The 27339-nt window shown below is 36.2% G+C and overlaps 1 protein-coding gene across 1 annotated transcript in view; it reads right to left on the bottom strand.

Moving 5' to 3' along the window:
• Positions 1–5298: 5298 nt before the first annotated feature.
• The window catches only part of LOC133185489 (dynein axonemal heavy chain 5-like), a 42448-nt gene continuing 20407 nt past the window's right edge, over positions 5299–27339 (bottom strand). Inside the window, exons 30-66 of the mRNA XM_061320746.1 lie at positions 27115–27252; positions 24744–24968; positions 24299–24471; positions 23970–24148; positions 23572–23759; positions 22839–23276; positions 22426–22725; positions 21951–22194; positions 21192–21730; positions 20869–20979; positions 20622–20744; positions 20263–20505; positions 18825–19118; positions 18503–18596; positions 17302–17450; positions 16866–17020; positions 16006–16159; positions 15474–15638; positions 15176–15364; positions 14536–14692; positions 13755–14251; positions 13343–13648; positions 12650–12907; positions 12290–12484; positions 11968–12123; positions 11580–11762; positions 11086–11329; positions 10492–10937; positions 9767–9934; positions 9281–9556; positions 8847–9011; positions 8402–8596; positions 7926–8188; positions 7510–7666; positions 6774–7115; positions 6393–6519; positions 5299–6070 (exon numbers count right to left, since the gene is read on the bottom strand). Of these exons, the coding sequence (XP_061176730.1) occupies positions 5784–6070; positions 6393–6519; positions 6774–7115; positions 7510–7666; positions 7926–8188; positions 8402–8596; positions 8847–9011; positions 9281–9556; positions 9767–9934; positions 10492–10937; positions 11086–11329; positions 11580–11762; positions 11968–12123; positions 12290–12484; positions 12650–12907; positions 13343–13648; positions 13755–14251; positions 14536–14692; positions 15176–15364; positions 15474–15638; positions 16006–16159; positions 16866–17020; positions 17302–17450; positions 18503–18596; positions 18825–19118; positions 20263–20505; positions 20622–20744; positions 20869–20979; positions 21192–21730; positions 21951–22194; positions 22426–22725; positions 22839–23276; positions 23572–23759; positions 23970–24148; positions 24299–24471; positions 24744–24968; positions 27115–27252 (8523 nt within the window). The 3' untranslated portion in view covers positions 5299–5783. The remainder of the gene's footprint in view (positions 6071–6392; positions 6520–6773; positions 7116–7509; positions 7667–7925; positions 8189–8401; positions 8597–8846; positions 9012–9280; positions 9557–9766; positions 9935–10491; positions 10938–11085; positions 11330–11579; positions 11763–11967; positions 12124–12289; positions 12485–12649; positions 12908–13342; positions 13649–13754; positions 14252–14535; positions 14693–15175; positions 15365–15473; positions 15639–16005; positions 16160–16865; positions 17021–17301; positions 17451–18502; positions 18597–18824; positions 19119–20262; positions 20506–20621; positions 20745–20868; positions 20980–21191; positions 21731–21950; positions 22195–22425; positions 22726–22838; positions 23277–23571; positions 23760–23969; positions 24149–24298; positions 24472–24743; positions 24969–27114; positions 27253–27339) is intronic.

The following is a 27339-nucleotide window of genomic DNA, read 5'->3' on the forward strand; positions in this document are numbered from 1 at the left end:
TGACCCCCGGGGGTAGGGCGGGGCCACAATGGAGGATCAAAGTTTTACATAGAAATATATAGGAAAAACCTTTAAAAATCTTCTTCTCAAGAACAGCAAAGCCATAATGAGTCATATTAATATAGAAGCATCCTCAGGTAGTGTAGATTCAAGTTTGTTCAAATCATGACCCCCGGGGGTAGGGCGGGGCCACAATGGAGTATCAAAGTCTTAGATAGAAATATATAGGATAATATCTTGGAAGCATGCTCAGGTAGTGTAGATTCAAATTTGTTCAAATGATGACCCCTGGGATAGGGAGGAGCCACAATCTTTTCAATACTGAACTGATTTGTGCTTTTGCCTAGCCAATGTGCTCAGGTGAGCGATGTGGCCCATGGGCCTCTTGTTAGTGAAGAGATATAGTTTATTATTTGAAAGCAGGGATGTTTAAGATTCAAATTATAAAGACCACCGTGCCAAACACAGTTCTTGAAATGCTTTAAGTTTGGAAAAGTAACGTTAAATTTGAAATTATTTTATGCTTTCTCCATATATTGTTTTTTTTTCATTTTAAAAAGAAATGCTGTTCATTAGAATGATAACAAATTGTTACTTACTTTTTCACTTGTGTCATAATGTGTTGTAGAATTTTTGCTTCATGGATATTAATCCAGTGATTGACATCAATCATTGTATTATGAGTTAAGGGCCAGTTGGCTCACAGGTACATTATTTCTTGTGGAAATCAAAGGCTGTGATACTTCAGCTTCACCTACATGATAGATTACCATGCTAGCTCAGCATGTTGTATTTTTTGCAGTTGGAAAAGTGATACAAAATGATTTTTATGTGTGGTTCAATTCATTTTGTGTGTCGTGTTTGTGTACAAAGTATGGTTAAGATATAACTCTACAGTTTCCATATCTTGTTCTGAAAAAAAAAAAAGTAAATATGCATTTATCATAGATCTGTTATATAAATTATTGACTGTGATTTTGCTTGGTGCTTATGTACTGAAGAATTTTGTGTTAAAATTCACTTGTATGGGGGTTTGCCTTGTTAGCAGTATATGTACATGTAGTAACAGTTGAATATATTAGATGTGCAATAAGGGTGTTCATTTGAAAACCAGAAGAAGAAAAATGGAGCATAGGGAAATTACCGTAGATGATCTAAGTGAAGTACAAAGTGCAAAGCCCAAACTCTGTTGGCTAGTTTTGTTGAAAAGCTCCTCGCAAATACTTTCCAAATATAGCCTGTCTCCTCATAGTATCTAGACTTCTTCATACAGTAATTGCTTAGATCTGACACCTTAGTTAATTTTTGTTAGACTGTGTAGCATAACACATTTATTCTTGAGGCAAATGTTTGTGTCTCTCTGTTTGATAAAAAATATCGTTTGATTCCTGTTATTATTAGCAAAAACATTTTTTTTCATTGAAGTCATTTATAGGATCATGAAGTTTTCAAAACAGAAGTATGATTTACAGTAATATAAAAGCCATTGGTGTGTGATATATTGTGTATGTGTTATATTTTTTAGACATATTGGACATGCAATCATCACGTATGACTGCTCCGATACTTGAGTTATTTCATATTACATGTACTGAAGAAATAGATCTGACAAATTTATTTATTAAAAATTATTACACATACTTAAATGTATTTTTAAATTTAACAAATTTATCAGTTAAATTTAAGAAAGTACATGTTACAGTACATGTTTTGTTATATTCTAAAAAAAAAAAAAAAAATTGTTGACCTTTTTTTTTAAGTATTTCTTCATTGTTTAGAATAATTATGATTTAGAAAGCATTAGACATGCTGAAACTAAACTTGGATTAAGTATTGATTTTGTATTTATCTAAGTGTATACTTTAATTTATGTAGACAGTTGGGTTTGGCAATTTTTATGCTTTTGGTAATTATTGCATATAGGCCTATAGCAATATTAGACATTTAATGTGTAGCATATTTATTCTTTATTATACATTAGCTGTCTGTCATTATTTTATTAGGTAAATTAATGTTGAGGTTTAAATTGTAGAAAATTATGCTTTCATATTCTTCTGTGTGCAAAAAAGATCTTATATTTTACTGCAAACATCAAATCTTTTCTGTTTCTAATCTTGTTTCAATGCAATTAAAACTTGCAGTATAAATCAATACAAGCTGAAAATGTTAAGCTTTGGGACTACCTTTTTGTTGGAATTTTTTTTACTTGTTTATGCAGTCTAGTCTCTCACTTCTTTGCTCATCAGTTCTTATGTTTGTGTTTATGTTTTCTTGTCAAATTAAATATTATCACATGATCACAGTGTTCTACTTTTGTGTCACAATCTTTTTAGGATATAACAAAGACTGCAGAGTCATAGTTCCAGAACTGTGAAATCCCTGACTTAGATACCAATTAGTCAAACATTTACTTAATTAACAATTAAGGACCAACTGATTCTGATGATCATCATCGTTACAATTCAGGGATGGGAGAGGGCTAAAATACCGCCTTAGCCTAGCTGCTGTCCATCCACATTCAGTGTGTATTACTTCCATAGAGATAAAAAAAAATTGACATGATTTGTCAGACATAACATCAGTAAATATGAATTGGGGATAAAACAAAGCTGTTTAAAAAGCTTATACATTTCCAATACATGCTGCTGAAGTTGATAACAAGAAAATTCTTCCCTCTCCAGGATCTCTATTCTTTTCCAGTACCGGTGTATTAGATTTACTGCTTAGAAATTTACCAGTACTGCATGTAGCTGCAACTTTCAGAAAAAAAGACTCTTGGAACAGACATGAACAAGCAAGACATTTCATCTGACAACTTTCCCTCTGATTTGAAAATAATAATTTTTTGTGTATTCTACTTTAATAAATTTTCTATTCATTTGATAAACTATTTTATCCCATGTTTACCCCTTTATCCAAGTGGATATCACTCATTGGATATTTTTTCCCTATACCACTGCTGTGACTTCACAATGGGTTTTGAGTGTAAGTGACATATTGACGAAGTAAAATAAAGTGGATTCCTACATAAAAGCAGTGAAAAAAATTGATAGTAATGTATAAAACATGGGATAAAAAGAACATCCCATAATTTGTAGCTGGATATGTTTTATATCCAACTCGTGTGCACAACTTGTTGGACAAAAATCATATCCAACTACAAATCATGGGTGATCCTACATGTCTTATTGTTCAAATTTATATACCAGAGTGTTGCACAACCACATATGCCAAATGAACATGCAAGCATCTGTTTATAGTGTGCAGTCAATGGTGTCCAATCTATTTTTGAGGCAATCCATCATTCTTTGTGTTATTGCAGTATGATCATTTGTCAGTATGGCCAAGTGCTGTTATACAAACGATGATATGAAAAATAATTCAATGCTTAAATTTACATTCTCTGACTCATTTTCTCTCTTTAAAAATTTAATTTTCATTTGTCTTTTATTTAATAAATGACCACAGTTTTCATATGAAATAAAGGAGATGATATTCAGTGGATATAAATATAAATTAAGTGCCTTTCAGAACTGGTTTTGGTAATAGACAAAAGAGCCGAATATTGCAAGGAAGAAAAATGACACATATTATTTTAAATGCAAAATTGTTATAATTTAACAAGAATTATGTGGGTAATTATTTTGAATTTAATTGAGCAAAAGCAATATATATCATGGTATTCCTAATTATTGAAAATTATGTATTCCTGGGTCATGACAAGGTTTAGAGTACGTTCATATAGGCGATTGAACGTTTTAGATTTCCAATTGATTTCAATGAAGAAAAATACATGAACATCTTTAAGTATATGTATATTATATATTTATATTTATCCCATGATTACCCCTTTATCCCGTGGATATGACTCATTGGATAAATTTTTCATAAACCACAGTTGTGACGTCACAATGGTTTTTGCGTTAGCGCGATGAAGTAAAATAAAGTGGAGTCCTATATAAAACAGTGTAAAACATTGGTTGTGAAGTATTAAACATGGGATAAAAAGAATCTCCCATGATTTGTAGTTGGATATGACTTTTATCCAACTCGTGTGTTTTTATCCCCTCGCCAAGGCTTGGGGATAAAAAACACACAACTCGTTGGATAAAAATCATATCCAACTACAAATCATGGGAGATCCTATATATATGTTCATTACATCTAGGGTTCTACTGCGTAGAAAGAAGATGGGTGTAATTGGCATGTGATGTGTGGGAATTGTGTACAAAACATTTATAAAATTAATTAATTGTCCAATATTTGGTCGGCTGACCACAGCTGGACACTTTACAAAGATACACACACAGGAAAATGTTATATTCATTTTGAAATACCTTGTCAAATTGCAATATTGAAATCCACTTACAGTAAAACTTCATTATCGTGAATTTGATGGGATCAAGAAACAACTTCTAGATATCTGAGAATTCAAGATATCAAGGGTAAAATACTTAAAGAACAAGTGGTTGGGACTTCCAAATCACTTCAACATATCCATGGTATCGGAGATATCGGTGCTCAAGATACCAGTTAAACTGTGTCTTGATAGATTGATTGTATGTTGTTTTACATCCCGTTCGAGGATTTTTCACTCATATAGAGAGAGTCACCATGACAACAAAGCACACCCTTTACACAATGGTATTTTTGGGGGTTTTAATTTTTTTTATGGACTCTAGGTCCTATTTCTTTGAATTAAAATGCACACAAATAACGTTATTAAATCATTGAGAGAGGACACATAGTAATTTTCATTTAGAAAAACGTGTTTAAAAATGTAACATTTAATACCAAATGACTCATCTAGCCATTTTTCAAGTTATTTTTTAGCAAGTCAAAATACAGTCAAACCTCATTATCTGGACTCAATAGGACCGAGAAAAAACATCGAGATATCCAAGGGTTCAAGACATCGAGGGTAAAATACTAAAGAAATATGTGGTAAGGACTTCCCCGTCACTTCAACATATCCATGGTATTCGAGATATCCGTGTTCGAGATACCGAAGTTCAACTGTATCAGGAAAATGTTTTCTTTTCCTTTTTCATAGGAACTTGATAGTTACATCAAAAGAAAGCTAAAATTTCATGTGACAGATCAATGAAATTTTCAAGTGCGCTCAAATTCCCGCTGAATGTCAATCAAGTGCACCCCCTTTATTTGTCTTTATATCTGTCATGTATTTGCAACAATCTGATAAAATAAAACAAAGCCTTAATAAATGTTATATATTTTATTATTTCAAATCAACACAAAATTTAGCTTATTTTCATACAATATGTAAACATGTAACAAAAACAACAATTTCCGTGCATGTATAACAACAAATGGAATAAATAAATAAACAAAAATTTAAATACATGTACATGTAGGTACTGAAAGGACGAAATTGTGTTCATTTGTATAGTTTATGCATAAACACTTGATATTATTGTAGTGGAAAATAAAGAGGAAAAATACAAAATAGAACACGCAAAGAAAAAAAAATAAATACAAAAAAATACTGTTCTGGTTAAGAGAATAATTGGACGGAATGTATAAATCATATCAGACTGGTATATAAAACACACATAATGGAAATTACTTGGATTTATCACAATATTTGTAATTGTTTTTTTTTTTTAAGAAAATAAAATGGAAACTTGCACAACTTTTGTTATTATGCCAAAATTATACTGTCACACAAAAACAACTCATAAAGTCTGACATGGCAAAACTCCACACAGAAAAATCATAGACTTGCATGGTTAAATTTAGCAGTAGTCTGATTGAATTGCAGTTTATTTGATGTCGCACAACAAAGCGACACCACGCAGGATCCAGTGATCTGGATTCTTGTTGGTCTTCAGTGCTAGTGGGAAGATGTAGGTCAAGTCTGTACGCCTGGGCTTCTTGTACACTGGGCACTCGTACAGATTGGTGGTCTTGCTCGGTTTGTCCACATTGACGGCAAAGACGTGGGCAACGGGCAGTAAGGTGTAGAGAACCTTAGGAGTGGGCTCGACCAGGCGGCAGTTTCTGCGGTCCCATCCAGCACCATCCAGGTACAATCCATAAATGTACACACCTGTATTGACAAAGAGCATTATAATCAGATAAAGTCCATATACAAATTTCACTGATGAAATTTAATGCAGAATTTCCAAAGATATTTTATTCAATAATCTAATTCCAAAATTAACAAGAAACTTCCTAGTTCATATACTAAGAAATAACATTTTTTTTTTAAAAAATAAATTACATAGAGAACATCTATATATTAGAAAGAATCTACATCAGTGGGAATCTATGTTACCAACAGAAAAGAGCAAATAGCGTGTATATCACTTCTATGACCTACAGCATCATAATTTCAGTAGAAGTATTATGTATAGGTGAGCGAGACTGACCTTCATTGGGAGGACTGTGGATATCCTCCTTCATCATTCTAGTGATGTCATTGTCCAGGACTACAGCATCTAAAGCCCAGCCCTTGTGAGCTCTAGTGATCTCCTGTCTCATGGCTGTCAGGAAACCCTACACAAACAACATAAAAACTTAACACTTTTGTCATATGTTAACAAGAATCTTCTTTTAGTCATCTAAACAACAGTTCTTAAACACATCACTGTTTTAGTTGAATAAGTCTGAGTGTTTCATTGCCTATCTTGTTACTTATTTTTTACCATTAAATTCTTTCAATCCAAAAAATAGACAGAATATAAGTCTATAAACTTTACCACTGTATAGACAAGAGAAAGACTTTTTATCGACACTATTAAGCATTATACCTGTGGATTGAAGAATCCAGTCATCCAGAACGAAGTTGGTCGGCCCTCAAACAACCAGGTGGAGAATTGCTGGTTACGGTCAAGCAAGTCAGTGAACCAGAAACCTAGTGTAGCCGACTCCCAGGAAATCTTCTTCCAATTCGTGGGGACACGAGCATCAAACATGTTGTCTAGAGCATCACGAAGGTTTTCACTCATAATGATGGTTCCATCAATGGCCAGTTTTAGGTCCATAAGGGTATTACGGACTAAAGTGATGACCTTCTGCATTCTGTCAATCTCTTGGCGAAGGAAAATGTTAATTGGCTGAAGCTGACCCATTTTCTTCAGTCTCTCTTTCACCTGTCAAGGATATTTCATTTTACACAAATGTTTCAAAAAATTCTTGAAAATAAACCCAATAACGTTGATTCAGCTGTCTCAGAAATCTTTTATCTTAAACTACATGTATATATAGATCTACAGTTATTTAGTTAATTTAGTTAATGCTTATATAGAATATAAATAAGGCTAAATTTAAAGTAGCAAGTGTTCTAGCATTGCTCTAGCTGTTGCTTTGTTTGAATGTCATGTTTGAATATCTCTTCATACACAATCATTGAATGAATTTTTCTGATTGATATTTCATTTTCCTTCTTTCCAATCACATTTTTTTTTTACTCTTTCTTTTACAAAAGACCACCTAGCATGTTTCCCTGTGATTTAAACCCTTGTATATATTTTACAGTTAGCATACCTCATGAGGAATATAGTCCTGTGGCAGTTTCTCCAACATGTCATCTGCCAGTCTGTACACCACCGTCTCTCTGGTCTCACCACCACCGCCGCCGGCATCCTTAGGCTGGATGTCCACAATGTTGGCCAGCATTGTGTTTGCTGTGTTGGTCTGGTATCTAACAAAATCAAAATTCCATTAATGTGTACTCTCTTTGTGCAGCACTTTCTCTTTTACTGAGATTTCAACAGTTCTGATCCTATTATGATCTTTGATTTTTAGTCACAGTAAAACAAAGAGAAGGTATTACACTAATAATCATATGAAATCAGTATCTTACATAACTTATCTAAATCTTAGAGTGGAGTAAGATAAACCAAAAAGTCATCAGCATTGCCCTATGTACTTCAAGACAAAAACAGAACTGGAACACTTACGTGATGTCAGCATTGGAGTGCAGACCGAAGCATTCTGGGGAGTCTCGTAGAGGCAGAGTCTCTATGTACGTTCTGTATTCATCCAGATTCTTACATTTGGGGATCTTGTATCCTGTGTAGAACTGGAAGCTGTCAGAGAACATAGCCTCACTGAACCACACCTTACAGTATGTGTTCAAAAGTCGCTTGTCATAGTCGTCTGTGACACGACCTCCATACTGTACCTCTCCTGCCATGTATCTGACAGTGTTCCAGGACACACCCTGTACAACAAACAGAAAATATCATAGTTAAACAAGAAAAATATGAAAAAAGGTTTTCCTGAGAGCACTACAAGATGAATATACAGTACATAAATTTGATGAAGTGCCTTTCCATATTCATTTTATTTACTCGAATACATCAGAGAAATTTGAAAGAAAATGCTAACAAAAAATTGACACTCAATAATTAATTTCATGGCTTTACTGACTGACCTTCTTTGGATCGATGTCATCCAGATGGTTCTGTATAAACTGGACGGTGGAAGTGAAATCAGCCTGGTTAAATTCATATGGAATGTTCCATCCAATGGGTCCAAACTTCCTCCTTTCCTGGACGGTGGTGTGGAGGAAGGCCACGCCGTACAACATTGGCTTCCATTGCGGCAGGTTTGTGTACTCTAGTTGTTCCTGTTTACCAATGAGAACACCATTAAAGATTTTTATCAATACTGCAGGTATAGTGAATTCATTTAAGAATATTGTTACTTTCATTGAGATTGTGAAAAAAGACCATGTTAACAACCCTTTTAGACTAAAACCAATTATAAGCTTTAAAAAAAAATGCTCAAGGCTTGTGTAAATATTTCAGAAAAAAGACTTTTGCAGCTGTGCTTGTCCCAAAAAATGGGAATTTCTAAAAAGCCACACGATAAATAACCTGAGTAATAAGAGCATATGTCCTCTTCAGACCAGCTTTGACACCCTGTGGAGGTTCATTAGTGAACTTGATTGAACTCTGGAGCAGATTGATTGGGAATTTCTTGTGCTCCTCAGTTGTCATCCAAATACGGAAATTTTCATTTACGTTTTCAGCTGTGATGACCTAAAGTGACAAAAACATGTGTTAGTTCTACACTATTTTACAAATGATATCTCTAAAGAAATCTGCATTCATTTCAGTTTTTGCACTTATAAATCTCAAGGAATTTGGTTGCATTAAGCTATAGAAAAGAGTAAGATTGTTTGAAGAAATTCAAATCTGTAACTTATGAGGAGTCTGTAAACAGAAGTGAAGACTTCAGAAGAGTGGTCTGTATATTAACACAATGGTATTTAATAAAAGTGGTTAAAGAAACATATGTATAAACTGACCGTATCTAGACATTCATCCATAAAGTCCAGACCCAAGTGACAGTTCTGAAGCAGGACCCAGGAACCGTCCTGCATGGAGGCAGAAATAAGCCTGCGGGCATGGACCTCCTGACCCTGACCCATGGAGATGTAGCCACACTTGATGTTCTTCTTCTTGGCTAGACCCATGATGTTTTCTGTTGGGTCAGATCCCATTGACAGGAAACAAACCATGGGAGTCCTGATGTTAGATTCTTTCCACATTTCTTCCAAATTCAAGATGACGCTTTCCGCAAACTGGACACAAGAAATCAAATCATGTTTATATTTCCCCACTGCCTTTACCATTGTTTACATGTATTTCATTGCATTGGAAATATTGACTGAATCACAGCATTCCAACTGGGTCTTTTTTTTACAAACAAGAATACAAATACAGAAAGTTTTGAAGTACATGTACTTGTGCTAGAAAATGTAAACTTTTGAATGGACTTCACAGACACCTACCCTAGGACCCATAGCTTCTGCAATGTAAGTTTTCGCCATGGGTACTGTTCTATCAGGGCACCAGGATCGGATCAGGAGCAGCTTACGGAATGTATCCAGAGTTGTGGAGTAGCCATCTGGAATAGTGCACTCTTCCGGAGCATCATCATCAAACCAGTTCTTCCAGGCCTATAAAATTTAAAAAAAAAAAAAACATACAACAAACTTAAATACCCCTCAAGTTTAACTATATATCACCTCAAATTAAGAGGCCAATGAGTCTAAATGCTCATCTGAGTCAGGCCCTGCTGTTTTTCAGATTTTTAAAAAATAACTTTGACCCCTTGCTCTGACCCCACCCTAGCCACAATGAAAATGCAGACAATGGGCAAATTTCAATAATGAAACCTCATACAAGTCTTTGCTCAGGTTGTGCTTAAAATGACATTAAACTTAATGAAAAAGAAAAATTGCAGCAAATTTTGCTAAAAAGAGTAGATTCTCTAAAGAAAATTATAAATGCAAAATCTTTCTATGCACAACTCTGAAGGAAATAGTAATACAGTAAATCATGCTTACACGGAATTGACATCAAAGTGATTTTCAATCCCCTTGACTTTAAAATATATTGGAAACTTAAGGGCTACAATGAATTACACACATATAACTAAGCAGAATTGTCTGTCCCTGACACTTCGTTATAAGCATGTTTTACTGTACTGTTCCTTACCAGAACTTCTACCTACCTTATCATTCCTAGCCACTTGACTACAGATCTGGCTAAACTGTCCTAGTTTACTTAGCTCCACCAAGTTGAGCCAGGTGATATCTGAAATCCATTTCTTGGGTTTGGGCTCCACTGCATTTAGATCCAAGGCAGCCCCTCCTTTGATGAAGGTCTGGAACTCCTCCATACGAATCTTGCCTCCATTCAACTCAATTTTACATGTCAGGAGAGTGGTGTACAGGAATTTGTCTACCTCATACAGACCTCTGGCTGTGTATTTGAATACTTCAAAGGTCAAGTACTCAATAATGTTATTGATACGCTTGCTGGTGATAGGGGACTTCTGGGAATTAGCCATGGACAAGTCGAAAAGTTCCAGGAACTGTTTCAAGGAAGTCTGGTACATGATGTTGACCAAGCTCATCTCCACAATAACAAAGTACACAATACTTCCTCTATTTGACACTAAAAGGTAAAGAAGTGACAGCAATTAATAAAATAATCCCAATCTTACACATTCAAACCAAATCTTAAAGAAAAATAAAGTATAAGAAATCCTTAAAATTCATATGAAAACTTTTCTCTAGTTTCCAAATGATATCCAATGAATTACCTGGCCTGAATTCCTCACGAGCCGAGTTGATTTTGATCTCAGTCTCGGCAGCTACTTTGAGTTTCTCACTGACATCCTCTGCCGTGGCCTTTGTGACTTGCAGCACCTCAATTAGAGACTCGTCTTCCACCAGAGAGCCCTGGGTGGAGGTCAGTCTGTACAGAAGATTATCTTCCAGCTCCTGCATCTTCCTCTTGTTGGCTGTCACTTCTTCCATCAGGGACACTCTTTCCTGCTCTAGTTCCTATATAATACAACATAGAGACACTGCATGTAATAACTGTCATAATTTCTAGTCTAAAAATTACACAAATATTGTGCTAATGGAAATAAATGTATTATTAGAAACTAATTAATATATCCTAAGCTTCCACTAAGCATGCTAACAAATTTATTTGTTGTTTTTTTTTAGGCATTTACATGCTAGATCATCAACAACTTATATGTTTCAAAGCAGAATAAAGATGAACAAGATATGACATGTTGAATTGTACCTGTTTCTCAGTCAAGATGACCACACCTAACAGCTGATCCTCCAGACCCTTCATTGTTACAGTGAAATCAACGATGGACGTCCGAGCAGACACTTCTGGTGTGTAGGTAGGGTTACCTAGCTTTGTAGTGATGTATAGACGGAATCCATTCATCACATCTACCTCCTTATCTCCAACTTTCACCTTTAAAAAAAGGAAAACAGCTAAATATTATTTCATTTTCATGATGAATAGAATTAGATGTTTTATTACTTATAGTATCATGCTTTTAACATTAGTTCTCAATGTGTTTTTCATATCATTTATATGTGGTTTAAATGATCTTGGTAAAGCTAATGAGATGAATGCTAAGTGATTCTGATCATGTAAGGACATTTATTTGAATCACCTTGAATGTGGAGCCTGACTTGATAAAGTTCTTTTCTAGGACATTGTCTAAAGCTGGGTCCAGTTCCTCCCCCACATCTTCAATTATAAGGGGTCGACCCAGGGACAGGCTGTCCTCTAAGTGGGTACGGAAGTACTTGTGGTTAAGGGCTGTCACCTACAAAATAAAACAAAGGACTTTCAGTCTCTCCACCAATAACTATAGGGTTATTTCTTTTTTATTCAGTTTAGCATTCTAACAATGTTTGCAATAAAGAATAAAATTTTCCACAGAAATGTATCAGGTCAGGGTTTTTAAATTTTTTTATTTGAAAGATATGTACCTGTAATTCATTTTTGCCTTCCCTCTTTTTAATCCAGGCTTTCCCCTGACCCTGTGGATCGATCAGCAGGGGGAAGCGGGAAGCCTTTGTTACAATCAAACCATTCTGAATTGACAGCTCATCATTTGGCAAACCTTCAAGGTTCCACTCTCCAATGGTGGCATTGTCCACCAACATAGACACAATCTGCAGGTCCTGTTAAATCAGAAAGGGAAACTGTGAATCAAGATGTTTATAAAAGCATGCCTAGTGGTGAAATGAAAAATATCTATTTCTATGTGCACCAAAGACTCAAAGAAAACAATAAATAACCAAATTTGCTGTCAACACGAAGTACAAATGAACTGCTCTAATTCTTACATCACTAAATGGAATTTTCTGGGCAATCATCTCCTTTTTCCAGTTTTTCAGGATGAGGTTACGGAATTCCTGGTTGAACGGGCCTGTGTAGGACAGGAAGCCAGTACAAAGCAGGACATCTCCTACAAGTCTGTGGATCTGAGCCTCAAATCCCTTGCTGGCCTCGGTCCAACGGATTCTTTCCCCTGACAGGCCTTGAATCAAGGCCGTGGCATTAGTCATTTTCCTGCGGCAGGCCTCAGCATCATCCACTAATGCCTAAAACAGAATTAAAATTTAGTAAATTTTTAACATACACAGTAGTATAGTACCCTTTTATCATTGAAAATGTGTCCTTTCTTTCAATCCAATATGTTCCTGTAGTTTTCTCAGCATTTATACAAAGAGTGTACATGTAGTTTTCTTATCTGTCATACAGTGGGTGAAAATTGACATATTCACTTTTGTCTGTTTCAATTAGAGTATTCAGTTTCTTTTGAAATTTTTAAAGTTCAATGTCAAATCTTTTGATAATGAAAAAAATTGATTGAGAAACTAAGCAAATTGGGCCTATACGTTTGTTGGAAACTATGACTTAATAAAAGATTCCATAATTATGGCTTCCATTTGATTATAAGATGTACACAAGAAGTGTGAGGAGACTCTGTCCTTATCTGACCCAGTAACCTAGGTACAAATCATGTGTTCCCTTACCTGCTTTTCTTTCATGGCGGCATCATACATTGCCATTACAGCGGCCAGCTCCTTGTTCTTTTCGTCGAGCTGTGCCTGGGCATTGTTCAAGTCTTTCATGGCAGATTGTAGACGAGCCTCCTGTACAGCTAAGTTTGCCTTTAGAGGCAATACTTCTTTGTTGATGCCATAGAAGAAGGCCATAGCCTTGGTCCAGGAACACAGTCCTGCTACATCACCACACACTTTCTGAGCAGTCTCTAAATTATAGTCCTCCATTAGTAAATAGGGCTGTAACAGTTCCACTGTCTCTTCATTGATGGTATCCTGTAGTTGAAAAAAAATACACATACTAATACACAGAATACTGTTAAATACAAAGAGACATTTTGACATATGAGAAGAAGTATGGTTTACTGTAGACTGTCTTTACCTTATTAAAGGTCATTAAACCATTCAAGAAGGAGCCACTGCTCATCAGTTTCAAGGCTTCTGACCATGATGGTTTGACACATGGCCTCTCCTCATCCATTTTTACGGGCTCTAAACGGCGCTGGAAGAGTAACAGTACACAGTCCATAATCCTCATAATTAGATGAGGGGGTTTACCTAGCTTCTTCACTGTAGAAATATGGGCTGGTTTGATTGTTTGTAATGCTGCCTCAGCTTCCTCCAAGGCAGGTCTGGCAACCTCAAGTTTCTCTTCTGCAGCAGCTTTATCCACAGAGATGGAGTCTACGATAGCCTGAGCTTTGTCCTTGACCACCTGTACCTGGGCTTTGACCTTTTCAGCAGCTTGGGCACTGACGGTCACTTCAGCAAGCACCTGGTCAGCCTTCTTAGAGGCCACGGCTAACTCCTTCTCCTTGACTGCCAATTCTTTAGACAGTTCATTTACAGACTCTGTTGCTTCAACTAGTTTTTTCAAACCTGAAATTAAGAGCACAAACAAGTTATTTCAACTCATCCTGAATACTAACAGAATTTTAAAAATAACCTGCACACTTACAGAATTTTAAAAATAACAAAACAAAAATTTCTAAAAGCCAGCACAAAACCACTAAAAATTACTATATTCAGACTTTGAAATGATGATGGATTTCATGAGCAAATTAAGTTGACAACACCATAAAGACAAGTGGAAAGCTGTCACTGTTACTGCAAAAGGGCTTTTCTTTAAACCAACAAGTGTCATGTTAAAGAGAAAACCTTACCTGTATTCATTCTCTCAGCCAGAATGCCAATTTCTCCTTTCTTCTCACTGTAAATGGTCTTGTAACCAGCAATGAAGGACAGATAAGATTTGGGTGTAACGTAGGTCTGACGACGGAATCTCTGGAAGTAATCGATGCACATCTCTGCCACAAGATCCTGTAAAACACAAAAGTAACATTTGTTCGATAAAGCATAAGTCCACAAGTGGTAACAGTATGAAAATGTGCCAAGATTACTTCCTCATGAATGAAAGTTAGTTTACTAAGCTTTCCATTTGTTACCTATACTTTGTAAATACTTTGTGTTCCTCTTTACAACTCGGGCCATACCTAGTCTAATAAGTATCTATGACAATTTTTCTGTTGTTATAATACACGACTTATTGCTCCCAGAAATAAGTCTAAAGCAGATCGATCACTGTTTTGTTTTAAAATTTTTGACTAAAAAACAATGATACTCTAATCAAATTTTGCTCTATAATATGGAACACTTAATTTGTTTAAATTTTAAATTTAATTTTTCTTCATCTTCTGTGATAAAATGTGTCAGAATAGTAGAAATACTTCATTGCACTGAAAGGTCACTCTATCTATGCAGTCATTTAGTTTTTCTTAAGATTATTAACTCTTGAACCCTGACCTGGAAGAGACCCATTGTTCCGACAACAGCTGTTTTCACAGCAGGCGTACAGGAAATGTCGTATTCAGCAAGGAAGTGGTTGGACACAGCTATCAGGGCATCCTTTGGCCAGCGTTGGAACCAGTTCATTGTACAGCCAGAGATAAGTCCAGGGAACTTGAGAGATCTGCTTCTGAACTTCTCACCAACCTAATGTTATGGGTGATACAACACAAAATTACACAGGAAGTTTGAAGGTTGACTGATGTCTGAAAATCAGTCCAGTCACACCTCTTAAAAAACCTGAAATACTACTTACAGGAGAGAAACACAAAGCCACATGAAGGTTCTGGCGACATCGAGATAGGTAGTAATCGTACAGATTTTCGTTTGTGGGTGGTCGACGTGGGAATTCTTTCTTCATTTCTGCTATCAGTTCTTGCAAGATCTCGTCCATTTCATCTCTTGCAAACAGGCCAGATACCTATACATATTTGAGAAACTTAATAATCACACACCTCTTAAAAAGCAAAAACATGTATGTTAGAGTGGAAAAACAAAAGGTGCATAGGTTCCTTGAGCCATACTCCCTTTTTCTGTCTCTCTTACAAGCAAATGGTTATACAGACCACTTCCAGTGGTCACTAATTAAAAGGCAAATCAAAGAAAGAAAAGTTCTGCACATTTTTCAGTTATTATAAAGGTATTCAAGTCCTAAGTATAAAATAGTCCTTGTTACATACAGGTATGCATTGTCCTTACAGGTATATGTACAATCCTTGAAGTAAAACTGTCTTCTTTTCACATGTAAGTCTATGACATTGAGGAAAATAAGATTTTGTAAGACCCACCTCTCCTGAGGACAGGATGTTGTTCATGTACTCAAGGAAGCCCTCGTCTTTGATCTCATTGTCTGTGAAGATGAAGGTGATTCCTTTTCCCTGTTGTCCAGCTGTTCTGTACAGGAATTTCAGATCCTCCAGGAGATTCGTTACATTGTAGGACCTTAAATACAAGTCTTAGAATTTCAGAATTATTCCAATATTTTGCCAAAAATAATTTTCCCAAAATACAAAATAAAAGACAACCACATGATTTTTTATATTGAGACAGTTCAAAAGACTAAAATATAATTAAAATAAGACAGCTGAATTTGCAATACTCTGAATCAAGAATTATGGACAGGCAAGCAACATGTGCCATGACAAAGCAGTCAATACAAATCAAAAGCTTAGCACATAAATCTGAACACTTACAATCTACCTAACACAGTTAGAGGCAGACACAGTAATTTTGATGCTAATGTGTTATTTTCAGTTTCCTTCTAATTTTTAAGCAATCGTCATTCAAGACCATGGTATAGAATGGTAATTTGAAAAGTTGAAAGTTTTATGTTTAAAACTTCTCAGTCTCGGGCATACACAAATTACATGCAATACAATTTTTTTTCCAAATACATTGGAATTTTTTTTTCTCTTTTTACAGTGTGAAAACAATAATCTGGTTCCATGTGAATCTTTTGGACACCATATCCATTCTTACCTCCTAAGCGATTGCAATTACAAAATAAATCAAACACATTTTGCAATATTATCTTTTATATCATCATATTGTATTTTGCATGTTCAATGTATTTCATACTTATCTCTACATTCATAGAATTCGATTTTTTTACTTTCTATTCAGTCTTCAAATAAATATGTATAGTAACCTGGATAAGGTGATCTGGAAATTTTTGTAGCCAGCGATGAATGATGCCAGTCTGGTCAAGCTCTGTTTACCAGACCCTCCAACCCCCACCAAGAGGGCGTGGCCTCGGGGAGTACGGATGACACGCGAAATCTTCACCAGATTTGTCATGGCATCCTAAAACCATATCAAGACAAGTTTTCTAAACAAAATTTACAAATATGAATATAAGCATACATTATTTATATTTACACTAATTTTCTAACATCAAATAATTGACAGAAAATGTTTGTTAAATACACTCTGTTATGGAAACCTCACAGATTTTAATATTTGATTTCACTGCATACACAATGACATTAACAATCCAGTTTTTTTGTTTCATTTGTTTTTCTTAAGTGTAGAATAGACAGCATCTAGGACTCTTTATTGGTTCATATTGCAAGAAAAGACTGTACCTTAAAGAACACAAGATCCATCTTGGAGCCTCTAATGGTCTCGTTGTACTGTTCCTGGTAAGACTTGAGGCGTTCAGACAGGAAGTCCAGATCTGGGATAGGTTCATAGATCTTAGGGGCCTCGAGGTCCGCATCATCAGTCTCCTCACCTAAACAAAAGGTCAATAGGTCACAATGCTCATCCCAGTCACCTCTCTTTAACTCTTAACTTTTCAACCTGGAATTCTGGCCAATATTAAATTTGAACCAAATATGAATTCTATTAATTTATTATTTTTTTTTTACTGAAAAATGCCTTCTCTTATCATATTTTTGTTATTGTATACTGCCACCAAGTTTAAATTAACTGCAGGAATAAACTCATTTAAAACGTTGAAGTTTCTATAAATGATCAGTTAACCATTATTTTTGTCATGCAGACATTACTTGTGATTTTGCTGAAACGTATTTGCATGCAAAGTTTACATTAATTGAATACTTATCAGAATTCCATAAATGATGGTGTTCGCCAGTACATATACAACATATTACGATATCAAGAGGTGCAAGGGCCTCAGTGATCAACCATGCGCTTTCTTAACCCTAGAACCCTATACAAAATGCTTAAAGGGTCTGCTTGAAAGTACAATCCAAAACAATTACATGGTTTACAGATTCATAAAATTTCGTTGCGTGTTTACATGTATCTTGGTCACCAAAGGGTGATTAAGACAAAGAACAAATGAAATGACCATTTGAGAGATTTGAAAATGTGAAAACAGCCTTATATAATGTTCTGGTTCTTACAACACATTATGCAAGTGAACACATTATGCAAGTGAAAACTTGGGACTGAATTGGCTAATCTGGAACAAAACATTGAGCTTAATAACAAATCAATTGACAAAAGCTAACATGAGAATCAAATTCGATTCTGTGAATACCACTTTGAATAAAAATACTGAGTGATAATCTAACTAATTATCTACTCTACGTGATTTCTTTTTACTCTGCATCATCTTCGCTTTCCCTAAGAAAACATTGTAACATACTGTAAATTTCCTATATTTAAAACCTGAGCAACTGGGAACCTACTGTAATAATCTTAGACATACTCATTCACTTGATAGTTACTATATTTCAATACTATTAATTTTCCTTTACAGGTAAACTTTACATGGCAATAAAAATATTTTAAAGTCAGATAAATGTTGTGACTTACCAGTAGGTTCTGGGGCCTCACGCAGGAAATCTACAAAATAGGGCTCAGCCTCCATGTCTGCCACTGCAGCTGAACCACATTCCTCCTCAGCAACCTGTTAATTAGTAAACTAATTAATATTCAATCATATTTCATTTAAAAGGTATAAAAAGAAAATAAATTACATTGCAAGATTATGGAGGTGCAATAATGTATCAATAAGAACTCTCCATTTTGGTCTGTTAAATACTTTTGTACTTGTAAGCAAAACCCAAGAGACAGTTAATTGTACTTTAATATTTAACAATATCATGTTTCATAGTAATATACAGTATATATATACCTGTTTAATGGTCTTGTCAAACCAATCTTTGTCTGACATGTCAACAAATCTGTCAGCAATTGTGCGGAAACACTCATGCTTCCACAACGACATCATTCTCCCAGCATTATTGATAATCTCGGGGGTGGTATTAAGCATGCCCTGCCAGATACGACTCAGATCACGCAAGTTGAAAACGTAGTGGAACTTGGCAGGAGTGGGCAACATCTTGACCTTGACCCTCTGCCATACTTTTCTTGTGGCTGGGACAAGGGAGCTAACCAGTTCACAGACCTCCTCTGGGAATTCTCGACCCTGTCAAAAACAATCAACATCCATTAATCCCAAGATGGATTGGTAAGGGCACTTGTGACTTCATTCAAGTAGGCAACATTCTTATTAATTCAAAATATTTATACACTTAAAAGTTTTGTATTTCAATATACATTTTTAAACACAAAGTAATTTAACTCGTTGAAATCTTAGAAACATTATATAATGAGGATACTGTGCTTGTCATGAATAAAAAGTAGTGAAAGAAAAGTTTGAAACAACATTCTGAAATAGGAAACTATTTGATTTGATTGAAACTGTGCAGATTTGAAATAATTCATGCCATTGTCATGCAAGTAAAATATGCCGAAAGAAAACCATTTTCAAATTCATGTGCATTTTACAATTCATTAATTTTATAAATGGCTTTGTACAAAAGATAAGAAAAAATAAATACATAAATGTAGGATAAATGACCCAAGGAAAATGTTCTAAATATATAATGGGTTGTTGGAGATAATGTAAATATAATGTCAGTATACTACTGTAACATGTGAACATCTCTCTAATTCAGCTAACACAGTAGTCACAATATTCACAGAAAATATTTATAACATGACTGCATGAATTGAAGACTTTTCAAGTGACAGTTTATAAAATACATCTTGCACACTTATTTTTTCCCTGCTTTATAAAGAAAGGATCTAAAGGAGGACCATAAAAAAGAACAGTGTTTGTAGACATAAAAAAAAAGTGAAGTGTAAAATAACAGATAAAAATGTGTGTGTAATAAGAAGAGAGAAAAAATTGACCACTACACTTATTGGTCAACAACGGCTAGTATTAGTATACTTTACGTACATGCTGCAATTATAAAAGCAAACATAAGTTAGAATGCTCCTTCTTAGAACATTGATAATTTGTAACTCTCACAGGGTTTAATACACAATTAGACAAATTGAGTACAAGACATTTAAAGACATCTGAACAGATTGCAAAACAGTAAATACATGTTGCAAACATGAGGCATTGATTAAAAAGTTTCCAACTTGATATACATGTATAAGCCATATAAATTATACTTTCAACAAGAAATTGAGGTTATTCCTCGTTAGCATGGTAAGAGCACATTATTAATTTACTTAACATACAATGTATACAAGTACATCACAACTCTAAGACTTACCGGAATGAAATAGCCTTTGCCAATGGTCTTGAAGATCTTATCAATAGAGCTGTTTGATGGAAGAGTGCAGTTGAAGATGTTGAAGTGTCGTTTAAGTCGGGATGGGATGTCATTACGACCCCCACCTGGGTGGATCATGGCAGCAACCATCTGGATGTCTACAATGTTTGTGAATTCTCCAGGCTTCTCCAGATTGTAAAATCCCTTAGCTTCCATCATCTGGCGGGTGATCTCATTGGTCACCTACAAATATCCAGTCAAAATTTACTTTAAAAAAATTAGTCTACATATATATCTGATAGACCATCTTGACGAAAGGTCTGCAATCATCAATGACTATAATTGTACATCACAAGTACCTGATCTCCCCATTCATTAATAATGGGCATGTTGATGTCATCAACAAACACAGTCATCTTTTTCCCTGCTGGTGGACCATAGGTTGTACCCATTCTCTTGTCTACATAGCTTTCAATGGTTCTCTAAAAATAAAGATATACATGTTGCATGACAAAAGTATTTTTCACTTGCAAAAACACAGAATATTCAATGTGTTTGCCGAGTATATTAATTAAAAGGTTTATGCGACATTGCCGAGTGGCTTACCTGGAACATGTAGGGTGTACTAGCACTTGAGAAGTTAAAGCTCTTAAACACATGAGTTTCTGGGTCAAACTTGTTACAGTATCCTTGCACCATTACAGTCTTTGCTGTACCCTGTAAGACAACAGGAATTTCTCAGTAGGTTTGTATATACATGTATACCCACATGGATAACAAGAAGCAAAATTGATATAATTATACAATATAAAAGTTATGTAAAATAAAAAATGCATTTTGACAAGAAACATGAAGAATAAATGGGAAAGAGGAGAATATGATTGATCTGAATTGTACAGATCAAGTTTTAGTGATATAAAAAATCTTACTTGTTCACCAATCAGGAGCACTGCCTTGCCCTGCTTGGAAATGGTTCCAATGAGATAATCAGTTCTGATGTTGTCAACATTGGGAACCAAGATACTAGTGTACTCTGGTACTGAGTCAGATGGGTAGACATACTCAGGTACCAGTCCAGACCAATGCTCCCATTCGCCGGTCTCTCCCACCATATACTCAAAGATTGTGTCATCTCCTTCAGCAGGAGGGAGGGGCAGGTTATTGACATTCTCCTTTAACCAATCCTCCATCTTCTTCCTGTCCTCCAGCTCCAACAGAGCTCCAAGGGTCCACATGTGAGCGAAGATGATGATCCTCTGAAGATGGGGCACTTTGATGTCTTTAGCCTCCTCTCCTGATGGAATGAGTCCCTCCAACAAGTCACAAAGCTGCCTCACATACATGCACTCAAGCACCTGCATTTTGGCTTCATATTTCTGAATGACTTGAATGTAAAGTTTGGGGAAGATTGCTTCACATGTTTGGAAAATGGTGTCCTGTTGATTGGCAGGCCGTGTATTCAACCATCCTGTTCAGCAAGCATAACAAATTTCAAATTCTTTTATAATTTTCTAATTCAGATACAAATTCAAATGGTAAAAATTTTAAAACTGAAGAAAGACTGAAAAGATTTTTTATTGAGTATAAATACTAAGAGTAGTGTCTCCCTTCTAAGCTCACTAACCTCAGCAAGGTGATACCATGCATGGAGATAAAGTATAAATACTTCTCTAATGAGTCTGACTTACCTCTAAGGATAGGATCCCAGTCCAAGATGGAACTGGACATGAACACCATGCCGTTCCTGGAGACTGTAGCTGGTGAGGCATTGTCAATGTTGTGCACCTCAAAGATGATCTTACAGTTGGGGGCCATTGGGATACGATCACCGTTAGCCAGGGTCAAGGTCTTGTTGTCGTCCAACACAGAGTTCAAGTTCTCAATCCAGATAGCATCTACTGGACCATCCAGAATTAGCCAAATATGTTCACCCTGGAAAGAACAAGATAGATATTTGTGAGTTGTTTATACAAATCTTAAATAAGAGCTTAAAAGATTTAAAAATATGGAAGTTTTATCTGTATCAATTACAGTGTAATTTAGATGTAAATCTTTATTCTAGATTAATGGGCTTTTCTGTTAAAAAATTGAACAAATATTAGGAGAACAATAAAGCGTAACATAAACCATTGATGAAAATCAATTGATAAGAACTTAGTTAACCTTTTTGGTTTTGTGAGTTCTCCTCCAGAGAGTGGAGAAGATACCATCTGTCCAGTCATTGGTGGCTACATCCAGACGACCAAACATCTGAGGGGCAGTGATGGCCTTAGGGTTCATTCTCATCTCCTTGTGGGGCTCACCACAGTCTGTCATGGCCTTCATCAGCATGTTGATGCACTTAGTTTTTCCTGCTCCAGTTGGTCCCAGGGTCATCATACCGTGTCTGACCCTCTGGGTCTCAAACAGCTGAATGAGCTTCAGGATCCATGGGGCGTGGACAATCAGTCCAGCATCAAGTACCTACAGTAAGAAAGCAAATACATTACACAGGCTACCAGTCACAAATCAAGGCCAACAGTTTCTGTCTTATCTCTGTCTATTTGAAACACAAGCAAGATGGCTAATAAACCTACATTTTTCTCGATGGCTGCTTCCATTTCTGGATACCCTGCTTTGTCTAGTGTGATTCCAGGGAACAAGTCGTCAATCAGAGACATAAACAGAGGCTCATCTTCATCCACAAGCTTAGACAAGTTCATATCACGTAAAACTCTCATCACAATCACTGTTTCAGCATCCTCAGGGTTGGCACGTTTAAATGCTCCCAAAGTACGCAAGACAGAGAGAATATTACGCAATCCAAAATCATAGTGAACCTGTTTTGTCAGCTGTTCCTCACAGAGTTTGTAAAGAGTGAAGAATTTCTTGGCAAGAACAATGTTCTGCATGAAACCACAGCTAGCCAACTTGACTCGGATGATAATGGCTCTGTCAGGAACCATCATGGCTACTGTACGGAAGTTAATCTTCAGATTCTCTGGCAATTCCTGACGACCAGCATAACCAGGATTCTGAAATCAATGGTTGTCAAAAATTATTCACGATAGGTAAAAAATAATCGAGTAAACTAACATACACATATACAATATGTCTGAATCACAGTATTGAAGAAACAATACATAAACTTCATTTTAAAAAGTCACATTTGGGTATAATACATGTAGTACCCCCCTCCCAACTTCAAATTCTTTTTTTTTAACACTGTCAAAATAAAGTGATTTATGAAACATTTGGGTTTTTTTTTTTTTCATCTTTTTTTTTTAGATGCCTCGATCTTGTGTTCTGTCATAATGTGCATTTACTTACCATAGTCAAGAATATACCAAACTCTGGATCCATGTCTACATTGTCTCCATCAGTGAAGATAAACTGTGACTTCCTCTCCTTCTTACAGAGCAATACAATGGCAATTTGTTGAGCAGCCACAGACAACACAGGCAACTCAATTCTGTTAAACTCATCAAAGCATCCCCAGGATCCAGACTGTGCCAGGCCTGTAAACAACACAGATCACATAAATATTCATTTTTGACAACAAAATAAATTTTATGCATTCTGATTTTTTACTTTCTAAACTAGTATTTTGTCAAATTATTCTGATAACAACAAAACTTGATCATTTTATTCTTTTTAAATTCTTCTAGTTTCTTTTCTTCAGAGGAAGACAGTAAAGAAAACATAGAATCTGATCTGAGAATTCTGACCTTTGTAGATTCGACCCAGTCCTCTGTAGTCCATCTGATCGGAGCAGTTAAATACGACCACATATTTGCCCAGACAGCGACCCATGTCTTTGGTGGTCTCTGTCTTCCCTGTACCGGCGGGTCCAGCAGGAGCACCTCCTAAGGACATTCCTAAGGCCTGAGCCAGGGTGATGTAACATCTGAAACAAACAAGAAAGAATAATGCATTTACTGAAACTAATGTAGGTTATCTGACATTATTATTGCTGCTGTAATGTCCCTGTTGCCTTACATTTAACTAAATCTTACTCTACAGGTCAGAAAATCTGTGTCCTATTTCTTGATCTTACCTGTCAGTGAGGGGAGTGATGACCAAACGTTCAGTGCACCCCAGGAACTCATTCATGTAGGTGAAGTCTACATCAGTGATGGAAATCAGACACTGATCCGTGTCCTCCTTGAAGTAGAACCTGGACTGCTTCAGCCACTCAAAGTCATTGGGCGAGCGAATGTGCATCTTTACCTGTTTAAAATTCAAGATAACATAAAAAGATTTATGCAGAATTTCCATTTTCTATACCCCCTTTTTCTTTTACTCAATCAAATTCGCAATCTATATTAAAAACAATAAAGCGATTTTAACATAAAGAATGGCTTACCATACCAATCAGTTATATACTTCATGTTTCAACAAAAGTTATAAAATCTGATCAACAATTCTTTTAATTCTCACACATAATCCCTCATAAAATTGACATAATTCTTCTCCATCTTCTGTTTGACATCTAGACTTACCAAGTCATCAAAAATGTCTTTCTGATGGACGTGAACTGTAATGAGGGTCTCGAATTTGGTTCTCTCAATTTTGGTCAATTCAGTGGTTGTCATGGCAATGAGCTCATTCAGAATGTCTAAGAATTTTTGGTTGGTGTTCTGCATTATTTTCTTATCAACTCGAGCATTGTTCAGAGCTTCTTCTGAATCTCTAGTCCATAACATCTGGATACCCAACAGTCCAATCTGCAGAAGCAAAGAAACTGGTTAGTGAAGAAAAAAAATACCAGCAAACTAGCCTAAAGATATCATAAACATAGGTAATCAAAGATTACGAAGCTCACCTCGACGAATGTTATCTACATGTAAGGCAAATTTCACATCATATTTTTTTTCTAGTTAGGGTACATCCCAAGATCAATATCCATGCAAGTTTGATTTAATTATAGACCTGCTCAAAAAACTTTTGACCTGTTTAGTAATCAAGAAAATTTTGGTCAGTTCCAACATCCAAAGCAAGTCTGGAAGTTTTCATCCTTAGATGCACCATCTATGCAAGTTTAATCATAACAGGCCATAATTTTATATAGCTACTCCAAAAAAATTACCCTGGTCACTCTTCTGGAAAATGTACATCAGATTCAGAATCCAAGGCAAGTCTGGAAGTGTCCATCCCTAGATACATCATCCATGCTAATTTGGTTAAAATATGGCTAAAATTCACTCATGTGGAAAATCTAGGTCAGATCCAGCATTCGAAGCAGGTTGGTTAGTGTACATCCCTAGATGCATCATCCATGAAAGGTTGGTCCAGGTAGGGCTCATAGTTACTTGGGAATGAGACTACTCCTAAATCTAAACCTGGTCTCACATGTGGAAAATCTAGATCAGATCCAGCATCTGAACAAGTGTGGTAGTGTCCATCCCTGGATGCATCATCCATGCAAGTTTGGTCCGGGTAGGGTTTATAGTAACTTGGGAATGGACCTGCTCCTAAAACTTTAACCTGGTCACTCATCTGGAAAATATAGGTCAGATCCAGCATCCGAAGTAAGTGTGGCCATGTCCATCCCTAGATGCATCATCCATGCAAGTTTGGTCAAGGTAGGGCTTATAGTTACTTGGGAATGGACCTGCTCCTAAAACTTTCACCTGGTCACTCATCTGGAAAATCTAGGTCAGATCCAGCATCCGAAGTAAGTGTGGCCATGTCCATCCCTAGATGCATCATCCATGCAAGTTTGGTCAAGGTAGGGCTTATAGTTACTTGGGAATGGACCTGCTCCTAAAACTTTAACCTGGTCACTCATCTGGAAAATATAGGTCAGATCCAGCATCCGAAGCAAGTTTGGTAGTGTCCATCCCTAGATGCATCATCCATGCAAGTTTGGTCAAGGTAGGGCTTATAGATACTTCGGAATCGACCTGCTCCTAAAACTTTCACCTGGTCACTCATCCGGAAAATCTAGGTCAGATCCAGCATCCGAAGTAAGTGTGGCCATGTCCATCCCTAGATGCATCATCCATGCAAGTTTGGTCAAGGTAGGGCTTATAGTTACTTGGGAATGGACCTGCTCCTAAAACTTTAACCTGGTCACTCATCTGGAAAATCTAGGTCAGATCCAGCATCCGAAGTAAGTGTGGTAGTGTCCATCCCTAGATGCATCATCCATGCAAGTTTGGTCAAGGTAGGGCTTATAGTTACTTGGGAATGGACCAGCTCCTAAAACTTTAACCTGGTCACTCATCTGGAAAATCTAGGTCAGATCCAGCATCCGAAGCAAGTTTGGTAGTGTCCATCCCTAGATGCATCATCCATGCAAGTTTGGTCAAGGTAGGGCTTATAGTTACTTGGGAATGGACCAGCTCCTAAAACTTTAACCTGGTCACTCATCCGGATAATCTAGGTCAGATCCAGCATCCGAAGCAAGTGTGGTAGTGTCCATCCCTAGATGCATCATCAATGCAAGTTTGATCCAGGTAGGGCTTATAGTTACTAAGGAATGGACCTGTTCCTAAAACTTTAACCTGGTCACTCATCTGGAAAATCTAGGTCAGATCCAGCATCCGAAGCAAGTTTGGTAGTGTCCATCCCTAGATGCATCATCCATGCAAGTTTGGTCCAGGTAGGGCTTATAGTTACTTGGGAATGGGACTTGCTCCTAAAACTTTAACCTGGGACGCCGACGCTAACGCCGACGCCGACACCGACGCCGACGCCGGGGGTATAGCATAAGCTCATCTCGACTTCGTCGAGGTGAGCTAAAAATTCAATATATGAATCATTTTTATTAGGACCTTTCATCTGAAAATTGTCTACGAAAGAGAATTTTGAACAACATCAGAATTTACAAATTTGTTGAATAAATTGATCTCACTGAACATTTCTGACCTGTGAAGGGAACATGTTCTCAAACTCTATAAGTTTGAAGCTTGGATCTCCAATACTGATGGCTGCTGATCTGATGATGCTGTGGATGGACTTCCTTGACACACGCAGTAAGTCTCCCAGCCAAATCTCAACATTACCCTGCAATTATATCAAAACTAAATATCCATCACTTTTATCAATTCATTTTTAATCAAATGAAGAATCATTCATTTTTTCTATTAAATT

The sequence above is a fragment of the Saccostrea echinata genome, unplaced genomic scaffold (assembly GCF_033153115.1).
Source record: "Saccostrea echinata isolate AGI-Se365-2 ecotype Australia unplaced genomic scaffold, CSIRO_AGI_Sech_v1 ptg000012l, whole genome shotgun sequence".
NCBI lineage: Eukaryota > Metazoa > Mollusca > Bivalvia > Ostreida > Ostreidae > Saccostrea > Saccostrea echinata.